Source organism: Phodopus roborovskii, unplaced genomic scaffold (assembly GCF_943737965.1).
Source record: "Phodopus roborovskii unplaced genomic scaffold, PHOROB, whole genome shotgun sequence".
In the NCBI taxonomy this organism is placed as follows: Eukaryota; Metazoa; Chordata; class Mammalia; order Rodentia; family Cricetidae; genus Phodopus; species Phodopus roborovskii.
In genome coordinates, this window is record NW_026126480.1 from 48,102,432 (window position 1) to 48,114,490 (window position 12,059).

Sequence of the window (12,059 nt, forward strand, 5' to 3'; positions counted from 1 at the left end):
ATATTGGCTCCCTCTTTTATGTTCTCGCTCTCTCTCTCTCCTGTCAATTTATATATTTTAGAAATGCTTTGACTTCAAAATTTAAGTCTAAGTACAGGTTACTGGGGAAAACAATTTCTATTTTTCTTTCCACAGAAAATGAAAAGCTGTGGATTCCTTCCAGACTAATGTGGTTTGATCAAGCCAGACCTCCTGTCTACAGGACACAGAGAAAAGTGACTGACAAACTGCCAATAAAGGTGGACAGTTTAAAGTTTCCTGCTTTGCTGAGGAGTCTGCCAGACACACTATGGCCTAAGGGCTGAAGATGGAATATTACAGAAGGACTTCGGGTGACTGATCAGGCAAGATGTCTCTGTCATTTGTAGAGTTTATATATTATCCTTCTGTGTTCTTTGAAGGAGTTGAAGATAGATAGTTATGGTTATAGTGTTCCATAGTTAGGATTAAAGAGAAGTTACATATAAGACTTTAGACTCACAAAGATAGGATAGATGATAAAATATTTTTTATGTCTTACTAAATGTTAATAGACTAAACATTGTTAACGGTGATTCTTATTTGATAACTGATGTATGATATATTTTGCTGTTGAGGTTAAAACCCTTCTTTTAATGAAAAGATGTGGATTCCTTCCAGACTAATGTGGTTTGATCAAGCCAGACCACCTGAAACAGAGTACCATTCAAAACAGGTGGACAAAGCAGCCTTACAGACTACAGCCAGGATTTCTGCATCTTCTTCGAATCCCCCATGACAGCGCCCCTTACCAGCAGGAAGTAGTTTGGAAAGAACGACGCCCAAATTCCCAAATATTGTCTATAAATGTTTGTTTTCATTTAAGTGGACTTGGTTATATAAAATAAATAAATTAATAAAAATTGATATTCAGCAGCATTTCTTTTAACAGTTGTTTTTATTTCCTCAGCAGTCAAAAGATACAAAGACAATATAAAACCCTACAGTATCTAGATTCTCTTTGAGCTTTCCATCTTTGCATGATTTTTTTATTACTCTATTTCTTCTTCTATATTTTCATTTTTTCAGACAGTGTTTCTCTGTGTAAACTTTATCTGTCCTGGAATTAACTCTGTATACCAGGTTTATTTTGAAATCACAGAGATCTGCTTGCCTCTGTCTCCCAAGTGCTGGAATTTAAGGCATGTGCTGCCATTCCTAGCTACTCTGTCTTTTTAAAACCATTTTCTTTTTCTCTCCCAATACTACGTATATTTTAAAATACAGTGTAAATGTTTAGAGGCTTTTCTTAATGTGAATCTGTCTTTACTGTAAATCTTTATCTTTTTCTGGCCACAAGTCTTTTATCGGGTAAACACAATATTGCTAAAATGAAAGCCACAGTTCTTTCAGCCACAGTCTATCCAAGATGGCTGTGGGTACTTTAACGCCAGAACTGAGAGCTGTGCTCACCGCCTTGGTCTATGCTGCCATCAAGCAGCATGCTGCCGGCTTGGAGATGTGGTCACTGTCATTGCCAGCTCTCCTATACACCATTCCGTTGTTAGCAGAGCGCATTAAAAGCCTTGAGTTTTTTTGCTGCTTATGCTGAGTCAGGAAATCTCCCTTAAAGGAGCCGTGCAAATCTCTGCTTGTTTCATAGAGAGGGGCTGGCATTCTTTCTGTCAGTCCACCATCTTGGATCTCCTCCCTACTCCTTCCTCTCTTCTCCTAGTCTCCTAGTCCCACCCATCTTGTTTTCCTATTGGCCAATATGAGAAATATATTTACAGAATGACATATCCCATCACCCAACCATTTACCCTGAGGTAATGTCTGTCTTTGAAACTTAGATATGTTTCTTGTATGCAGAAAAAGAGTGGATTCTGTCTTTGTATCCATTATTTTAGCTTGTGTCTTTTTATAGGCGAGTTAAGACCATTAATGTTGAGAGAAAGTAAGGACCATTGATTGTTAATTCTTGTTTGTTTTAGATTTGTTGTTGGCAGTGGTATTGTGAGTATATTTGCCCTGCTTCTTCTTTTGGGTTCTGGTAAAGTAGGATTATCTATTGCCTATGTCTTTGTGAGTGTAGTTAGTTTCCTTGGATTGGAATTTTCCTTCCAAAACCTTCTGTAGGATTGGATTTGTAGATATATATTGTGAAAATCTGTCTTTGTCATTGAATATCTTGTTTTCTTCATCTATAGTGATTGAGAGTTTTGATGGGTATAATAGCCTGGGCTGGCATCTGTGGATTCTTAGTATTTGTAGAACATCTATCCAGGACATTCTGGCCTTGAGGGTTTCCATGAAAAAGTCAAGTGTAAATTCTTTGTATATTTTGTAAATCAACCCTCTGTCAGATGTGGGGTTGGTAGTATCTTTTCCCATTCTGTGGGCTGCTGCTTTGGATGGGGAGAGTGAGTTAGGGGAAAGACAAGGTAAGAATAGGAAGGAGAGTTGGGCATGAAGGAATAGGAAGGTTGAGACAGAGAAAGAATAGAGGAGGAAAAGAAAAGAGATATCATAATAGAGGGAGCCATTATAGATTTAAGGAGAAATCTGGCACTAGGGAAATGCCCAGAGATCTATAAGGATGAATCTAACTAACAATCTAAGCAATAGTGGAGAAGCTACCTTTAACACCCTTCCATGGTAATGAGATTGATGACTACCTTATATGCCATGCTAGAGCCTTCATCTAGTAGGTGATGTAAGCAGAAGCAGACACCAACAGCTACACACTACTGAACTCCTGGAATCCAGTTAAGAGAGGGAAGAGTGATAAATCAAGTAGTCAAGACCAGCCTTGAGAAATCCACAGAATCAGCTGACCTGAACAAGGAGGACTTCATGCATACCATTCTGGTAATATGGATACCAGCATAAGACTGACCCAATGTGGGTGTTAGTTAGGAGGACTGGGCAGTTGGTGGGGCCTCTAGTAAAGGATCACTATATATCTCTAGTATATGCATGGACTTTGGGTGCCCAATCCACATTGAGGGATATTTTCTCAACCTATACTGATGGGAGAGGGCCTGGGCCCAGCCCCAAATATAATGACAGCATTTGCATACTCCCCATGGAAGGACTCCCTCTCCCTGGGGAGCAGAAAGGGGATGGGCTGGGGTTTGGTGGGTGTTTGGTGATGCTGATAGGGGTGGATTGGAGGGTGAGGGAACTGGGATTGACACTGAGATCGACAATTAATAAATGGGACCTCCTCAAACTGAGAAGCTTCTGTAAGGCAAAGGGCACATTTAACAAGACCAAACAGCACCCACAGACTGGGAAAAGATCTTCACCAATCCTACATCTGACAGAGGGCTTATCTCCAAAATATACAAGAACTCATGAAACTAGTCAACAAAACATCAAATAACCCTATTAAAAATGGGGTACAGAACTGAAGAGATAACTCTCAATAGAGGAAATCAAAAAGGCTGAAAGACACTTAAGAAAGTGTTCAACATCCTTAGCTATCAGGGAAATGCAAATCAAAACAACTTTGAGATACCATCTTACTCCTGCCAGAATAGCTAAAATTAGAAACACCAATGACGACTCATGCTGGAGAGGATGTGGAGAAAGGGAAACACTCCTCCACTGCTGGTGGGAATGCAAACTTGTACAGCCATTTTGGAGATTAGTATGGCAGTTCCTCAGGAAAATGGGAATCAGTCTACCACAGGACCTGGCACTCTCCCCTTAGGCATATACCCAAGTGATCCACATCCATGCAATAAAGACATGTGTTCAACTATGTTCATAGAAGTATTATTTGTAATAGCAAGAACCTGGAAGCACCCTAGATGCCCCTCAACTAAAGAATGGATAAAGAAGATGTGGCACTTTTACACAATGGAATACTACTCTGCGGGGGGGGGGGGAATGGAATCTTGAAATTTTCAGGCAAATGGATGGAACTTGAAGAAACCATCCTGAATGAGGTAACTCATTCACAAAAAGAGGAACATGGTATGTACTCGTTCATATTTGGATTTTAGACCTAGAGCAAAGGATCACCGGCCTATAATTCACACCGCCAGAGAAAATAGGATACAAGGAGGATTCTAAGAGTTTCATATGAGGTCCCTCACAGAAGGGGAAAGGGACAAGATCTCCTGATCATATGGGGAGTGGGCAGGCAGTGAGTGGAGAGGGAACTAGAAGAAAGAGAAGGGGAGGAGAGGAAACCACGTAGGACTAGGAAGATTGAGTCTGGGGAGGAATAGATGAGAGGAGAGAGAGCATAAAAGAGGGAGCCATTATAGGTTTGAAGAGCAAACTAACTCTAGAAAAATGTCCAGAGACCTACAAGACTGACCCCCCAACTAATAATTTGAGCAACAGTGGAAAGGCTACCATAAATGTTCTTCCCTGATAATGAGATTGATGACTAACTTATCCACCATCATAGAGCCCTCATCTAGTAGCTGATGTAAACAAAAGCAAACATCCACAACTAAACACTGAGCCGAACTGGAATCCAGATGCAGAGAGGGAGGGCAAGACTAGGCTGACCTGAAAAAGGAGGAATTAATTGAACCCCAGACTGATATCTGGGAATCCAACATGGGACTGACTCAGACCCCCTGAACATGGGTCTCAGCTCGAAGGTCTAAGGGACCTTGAACAGTGGAACCAGGATATATCCTTGGTGTAAAAATTGACATTGGGGATACATCCCCCATGAAGGGATATTTCCTTAACCTAGAGACAGGAGAGAAGGCCTAGTCCCTACTCCAAATGACTTGAGAGATTTAGATGACCTCTCCTGGAAGGCATCACCCTACATGTGGATTGGGGGGGGGAAGTTCGGGTGGGGACATGAGATGGTGAGAGGGAGAGAGGGAGGGGGAACTGGGATCTATATGTAAAATGAAAATAAATAAATAAATGTAATTTATATTAAAAAGGACAAAAAATTTTTTTATTATTTTATTTTATATAACAAAGTCCAATTAAATGAAAACAAACATTTATACACAATATTTGGGAATTTGGACATTGTTCTTTCCAAACTACTTCATGCTGGTAAGGGGTGCTGTCATGGGGGATTCAAAGAAGATGCAGAAATCCTGGCTGTAGTCTGTAGGGCTGCTTTGTCCAGCTGTTTTGAATGTAGGATCACCTTGTACTCTGTTTCAGGCAGTCTGGCGTGATCAAACCACATTAGTCTGGAAGGAATCCACAGCTTTTCATTTTCTGTGGAAACAAAAATAGAAATCCTTTTCCCCAGTAACTTGTCCTTCAACTTAAATTTTGGAGTCAAGGCATTTTTTTCTTTAATTTAATTTATTACTTTACATGTCGATCCCAGTTCCCTCTCCCTCCCTTCCTCCTTCCTTCCCTTTTACCCTCTCTGCCCTCTCACATGCACTCTAACCACCCTCCTCTCCCATCCCCCCACCCCAGTTCCATATGTAGGGGAATGCCATCCAGTTGGGGTCATGTAGATCTGACAGGTCATTTGAAGTAGGGACTAGGGCTTCTCTCCTGTCCCTAGATTACGGCAGTTATCCCTCCATGGGGGATATGTTTGCAAAGTCCTCTTGTGCACCAGGGATACATCCTGGTTCCACTGTCTGAGGTCTCTTAGACTGCTCAGTCCTTCTGGCTGAGACCCATATTCAGGGGGGCCTGAGTCAGTCCCATGCTGGCTTCCCAGCTATCAGTCTAGTGGCCCTTAGCTCCTCCTTGTTCAGGTAAGCTGTCTCTATGTGTTTCTGCCGCATGGTCTTGTCCTCTCCATCTGTATCTGGGTTCTAGTTCGACTCAGTGTTTATGTATGGGTGTTTGATCCTGTTTTCAACAGGCATTAGTTGAGGACTCCATGGATAAGTTAGTTGTTGACCTCACTCTCCAGGAAGGGCATTTATGATAGCCTTTCCCTGAAGCTCAAATTGTTAGTTGGGAGCAGTCTTGTAGTTCTCTAGACCTTTCTTTGTGTTCAATTTTATCTTAAAAATATGGAACGCTTCACGAATTTGCGTGTCATCCTTGAGCAGGGGCCATGCTAATCTCTGTATTGTTCCAATTTTAGTATATGTGCTGCCGAAGCGAGCACAAGGACAAAAATTTTTAAAAAGGAAGTATTGGGGGACTTTAGGTTTGATCCAAGAGTTGTAGTCTCCAATGAATATTATTGAAGTGGGAATAAGAGGACCTATATACAGGTTTTTAGGAGGTGTGAGTAAGAACAGAAAAAACATAATGGATGGCAGGAAGGATATTGTGATTCACCTACCAGAATCTTTACCAGGTATGACCACGGAGGTCCAGGAAAAAGCATTTCTGCATACTAGAGTTTGAAAGGAAGGAATGAGGATGGGACAGTAGTTGCAGAAAAAGGGGGATGGTAGGGTCTACAGGAAGAAGAGCTGGGTCCATTCCAAGGTTTGTTAGAGTACCTCAGGGTTGGATGTGGATTAGGAGGACAGACTCCTTCAACTAGGATGATATAGGTGTGGGATTGAGACTGGAGAGATTGGAATCAGGTAGAGAAATAAGAGTGAGAAACACCTACCTCAGCCCCAGTCTGGTGTGACCACTGGGGGTCCCAGGTACAGGTTCTTTGTAGTTATCTAGGGCTGACACAAAGGAATGAAAAAGGGTAGATAAAAGGTGTATGCAGTGTTTTGTCAGCTCTTCTGTAAGTCTAGAATTCTCTCAAAGTGCTGTCCTGGCAACAAGAATTTTAGACTGTGATAATGCTTTGGCAACACCCATTCAGACAGAACTACAGATGAAATAAAAGGAAATGTCTATCCTAAAAAGTGTGTGTGTGTGTGTGTGTGTATGTGTGTGTGTGTGTGTGTGTATTATAAATATGAAGGAGTATCGACTTTAAAATTAAAATGCTTACACGGATTCTGAATTTTAAATGAAAATAAATGCCACCCAACACCAAGGATACTATTTCCAACTATATTCTGTTTTTGTATCTGGTGAAACTATAGATAATTGACCTCCCAAAACCTTTGCCTTGGGAAGCAGGTGTGAGAACAGACACTGGGAAAGTGAGTCCATTCAAGGACACATGGCTGGCACTTTTTTTGAGTAGCTAGGCTTTCAAAGTAACATCTGACAAGTGTCCAACTCCCCACAGCTCCTGAGGGACTGAGGCATGCCACAGAACACTCCTGCCGGTTCCAGCTCACATTCAAATTCAATCTCTGTCTGCCAAGTACAGGATACAATGAGTAGGTTGTCCCTTTCCCACACAAATTTGATCATCTGAGCCTCAAATGCAGGCAGTGGTGGCCCAGGAAGTTGGAGATACCAGAGAACCTTTTCTGGTGAACTGAAGCCAGTGAACATCTCACCCTGAGCCCTTCCCTGCTGTTTTCAACTGAGACTTGGATGTGAAGACACCAGGTCCAGCTGGGAAAGCATCTGAGTTCCTTTTACAGCAAGCAGAACTTGTGCATTTTCCATCTGCCCTTGGGGTCAAGCTCCTCCCCACCTCCACTTTACACTCTAGACTTGACAGATAGTTGCAAAGCAACCTCAGCCAGGGCCCTGGGGTAGTCGTCCCATGGGCCATTGCTGCCTTGGATTGCATCACACAGCCAAAGCTATCTAGATTTAAGCCAGGATTGCCTGAAGCTAACGGATACCTCTGTACTCTTCAGGATCAAGGGGTGTGAAGCACAAATGGTGTGGTGAGGACACGACCTAGCTGACTCTCTTCTATAGGTTCCAGATGCATCTCTATGGGCAGGAATCCTATGTCAAAGTCTTGGGGACACATATGAAAAAATAACCTTGATTTCAACCCCCCTTAATGAGTATTTGTGTTTAAGTTAGCTATGTATTTTTTTCCTTTCCTTTCATCTGTTCCATCAAGATATATATTTTTAGAGTCAGATTAGGGGCGGGTTAGAGCCATAGGGTCTCTGATATCAAAAGAACATAAAGGTGTTCCTATGGATGTTTCTAATATCCACAGAGGAAAATCAACAGGTCCAGGAGGTGTCACAGAGAAGTGAAACAAAGGGCTGGAGAATTGGGTACAATTACTCTCTCTCTCTCTCTCTTTCTCTCTCTCTCTCTCTCTCTCTCTCTTTCTACCTACCTATCTCTATCTATCTATCTCTATCTATCTGTCTATCTCATCTGTCTCTATCTTTCCATCCTATTAGGTTCATTTTCAGGTATTTTGCTGTATACCCAGTCCAATGCCTGTGGCCATACAGGTAGGTGGCACACTTGTATGACTTATCCAGACTTTTGTAAACAGAATATATTCTTCCCATATGGATTTTATGTGTCTTGCTCATAACTACACAAAGACAAGGTGGAAATACTCTAGTTGCAATTTTGGAGGAAGTAGGTCTCAATCCCTCAAATAGAAAGTAGAGAGCTGACTGAGGGTGATTGGGGGTGTTTTGGGTTACCTTCCATCAGGAGTCCTGGCTTCAACTCTTTGGCCTCTCTGGGGCACCAGTGAACCATGGACATTTCACCATCCCCTACCAGGAGGAGGAAAGACCCTGAATTTCACTCTTTTCTTATTCTGTGAGGTTGCCTAGACAACATAGACAGCAAGCTGTTCCTGCCTCCTCTCTACCAGCCAGTACAGGGCATATATTGGAGGTAAGTTTGGAGCAGGGAGCATAATCTCATATGGTTTGACACATGGCTCATATCTCAGGTATATGAATGCTGAACCAGAGGGATTTTCAATTGCTGTTGGCCTCAAAGACACATAAGGGAAGGGATGTATGGATTTGAATGGGCATTGGTGGCAAAAATAAAAAATAAGAAAGTAGAGGAAGTCCAGATCAAATTGCATTTTAAATCAGTTATCAAATACTATTTAGAATTGGTATTTCCTGGGCAGGATTTGATACATGTTTTTGAAAGTGTGCTCTTGTTTATCTTAGCTTCCTGTATTTCATCTGCTAAATGTGACAGCTGGATCTATTACTTACAGTGTTCAGGGACACCATGCACACCCCAGCCACTGTTTAGTGACTACTTGAGATCTTTCTGAAACAGTAGGCTCCTTGTGTGCAGTCTAATCTAAGGCCTTAGAAACAAAGAATGAAGATTGATCCCAGGAGAAGATTCCCAAGCATTCCAGCCCATGCTATGCCCCCATCACAAAGCGGTTGATTTGATGAGTTTAAAGTGAGACCAGAGCTAGCACAGCATAGTCACACACCTGCATCCCTCTTCACTGCAAAGAATTTTGGAGTACTATGAGATAGAGTACTGGGTGTGGCACATAGTGTATGTGGAGCACCAATATGAGTGTCCAGGACTCTTTCCTCTTTTAGAATATTCTTCTCTGAAAACATGTGAAATGCTATCCTGTGAAACCTGAAATGTATTTTCAAGATAGATTTGACAGTTGGGTAAGAGCAGCCTATCATACTGGGTGCCTTTCATGTAGCAGACCTCAACAGAGTGTCCTGTTGCCTGTCACTCTCAGCCTGGCCTTAGGTTCTGATTCATAACTCAACCTCATGGACTTATTTTTCATTATACTCGTATTGGTAGGGTCTGATAGTAGGAAGTGGCAAGTGACAAGAACATACATGGTCCACCAAGCCCCAATCTAGGTTGCCAAAACTATATATCTTCTCAATAGAGGCTTGCTTTCTCATCATTCAGGGTTGTGTGTTCCATCCTAAGGTTTAAGGGTTTGGGAGATACGCTTTGACCTTCAAGAGACCCTATTTTTCAAACCCAGTTGGGTATGAGTCTTGAACGCTGTCCCCTAGCTTCAGGTACTAGTGGGCTAAAGTTCCAAGATAGGAAATTCTGGGGTCATTCTTGTCACCTGCATGAAAAACTACATTGTCACAAAGATCACATTGGTTCCATCTCCAGAGAATCTGTCATTCAGTTAATTTTCTGTATGTTATTCCAAACACTCTTAGAAAGTAGCCAGTACAAACGTAAACTGTCCACACTGCCCCTGGGCCCTTCCACAGCATCACTGATGACCAATCATGTTTTCCTAGCATCCATTCCACAGTCACCAGTCACTGAGTCCTGGGTAGCTCACATGAGCATGGCCACACATTCTCCTTGTGGGATGAGGTGAAACACATATGGAAGAATATATTCAGGGACCTTGGATTCAGGGTCCACCCATGTTCAGACAAAGCCTATATGGGGTATGTCCTTGAACTGATATTTCATTTAGCATGTGAGCCATGAAAATACAGGTTATATTTTCTTGCCAGAGCAGATACCACATTACACAGAATGGATTATTAACTGGGATTTAAAATTATTTTTAGTTAATCAGAATAAAGCTCACTTCTTCTTTTGCCAGAGGCCCAAGCTACAACTCACTTCCTGCACATAGTGTTAACCATGACGCCTGAGAACCAGTCGGTTGTGACCATGTTCATCCTGCAGAGCTTTGTGGATGACACCTGGGTCCAGGATGCCCTCTTCTGCTTCTTCTTTACCTTGTTGACAGTGGCCATAGTTGGCAATAGCCTCATTATCACAACCATCCACAGAAGTCCCAGCCTCCATACCCCCATGTATTTCTTCCTAGTTAACCTTGCCCTGATGGATGTGATCTGCACTGTGACTGTCCTGCCCAAGGTCCTGCAGAGCCTGGTGACAGAGAACACCATATCATACAGTGGATGCCTCACACAGATGTTCATCTTCTCTTGGGTCCTGGGCTCTGAGCTTCTGCTTTTCTCTGCCATGGCCTATGACCGCTATCTTGCAATCTGCCGACCATTGCACTATGGAACCCTCATGAATGGCAGGGTCTGTGTGGCCCTTGCAACCTTTGTGTGGTTCACGGGGGCTCTCAATTCCTTGGTGCTCACTTGTCTTGTGTTGCCGCTGTCCTTCTGTGGTCCCAATCTCATCACACACTTCTTTTGTGAGATCCCTTCTGTGCTCATTCTGTCCTGTAGCCCCACCTTTATCAACGACATCATGACTGTCATTGCAGACATGTTCCTGACTGGCCTGAATTTCCTATTGACTATGACATCCTATGGCTTCATCATTGCCAGCATCCTGCGCATCCGTTCAGCTGAGGGCAAGAAGCGTGCCTTCTCCACCTGCTCTGCCCACCTGATTGTAGTCACCTTTTATTATTCCACTGTGTTATACACTTATGTGCGGCCAGCACTAGGGACTGCTGGGATCCTGGACAAGGCCATTGCTGTTCTGTACACCACTGTGACCCCCTCCCTGAACCCCCTGATCTATACCTTGAGAAACAAGGAATTCAAAACATCCTTTAAAAAACTTTTATTTCCCCATTGATGGCTTTGATTTGGAGAAGAACTCTGGAAACCGTGGTCACGGAGCTAAAGAGATTATTCAAAGCCTTCTCTTACGATTCTAAGGGACAAAGGCTAAGTCATGGCCTGAGTGAAGAAACATCATACTATCTATCAGATAATACTGTAATTCTAGTCTTTAGTCTTTAGAATGTTGTAGATAACTTTAAATCTTTCTGCTTTGTACATAGAAATGTATGTTTCTTACTAGTTCAATGCTATTAAATGTTAAGATGTTTCTATGACTCACTGAATCAAACCTAGTTAAGTCTTTAGTATAATTCTTTTAAAATTCTTTGATCCTCTTCAGAAAAGGTCAAGAGTGAATGGTTAAAGAGATGAAGAGTAATGAACCCTGAACACACTTGCTTTACACATTTGGTGGCCTGATTTGACTGTTTTCATCTTTCTTACTGTTATCTGACAGTTCCTCCTTATGCTTGGTTCACCCAGTTTGAGGGAAGAAAACGATCATAAAGGACCTGAGTTATTGGCTGAGTCTGAGAGCCTACGGTTCTCATGGAATTCTCTCTGACCCCAACATCCATAAATGTGAGACCAGAAACAGAAACTGGCATGAATGCCTCTTCTCAGACCCCATGTAATTGCAGAGGTTTGTTAAATCACAATTCTAACTTGCACCTTACATCTCTGCTGTCTGGATGAGTTTTGTGTAACTTGACCATCCTTGAAGAGCTGCTATAATTCAACACTACATATTGTATGTTAACAAGTTCTGTTCCACTGTGACAGGAACTCAGAAATAAAGAGCTTATTAGATGCATTCATGTTGGTGTGAGAATATATGCATTCTACCTT

The 12,059-nt window shown here is 42.2% G+C and overlaps 1 protein-coding gene and 1 non-coding gene across 2 annotated transcripts; one reads left to right on the forward strand and one right to left on the reverse strand.

The window, feature by feature from the left end:
* Positions 1-5,930: 5,930 nt before the first annotated feature.
* On the reverse strand, positions 5,931-6,034 carry LOC127228986 (U6 spliceosomal RNA). The gene has a single exon (XR_007835079.1). It is a non-coding gene; the product is annotated as a U6 spliceosomal RNA (small nuclear RNA).
* A 4,265-nt stretch (positions 6,035-10,299) lies between these two features.
* Positions 10,300-11,223, forward strand: LOC127227726 (olfactory receptor 13G1-like). The gene has a single exon (XM_051192074.1). It carries the CDS (start codon positions 10,300-10,302, stop codon positions 11,221-11,223), a length of 924 nt encoding a protein of 307 aa, XP_051048031.1.
* The last annotated feature ends 836 nt before the right edge of the window (positions 11,224-12,059 follow it).

What these genes read in the sequence shown, in the direction of transcription:
- LOC127227726 (XM_051192074.1), top strand. Translation starts at nt 10,300, where the DNA reads ATGACGCCTGAGAACCAGTCGGTTGTGACCATGTTCATCCTGCAGAGC.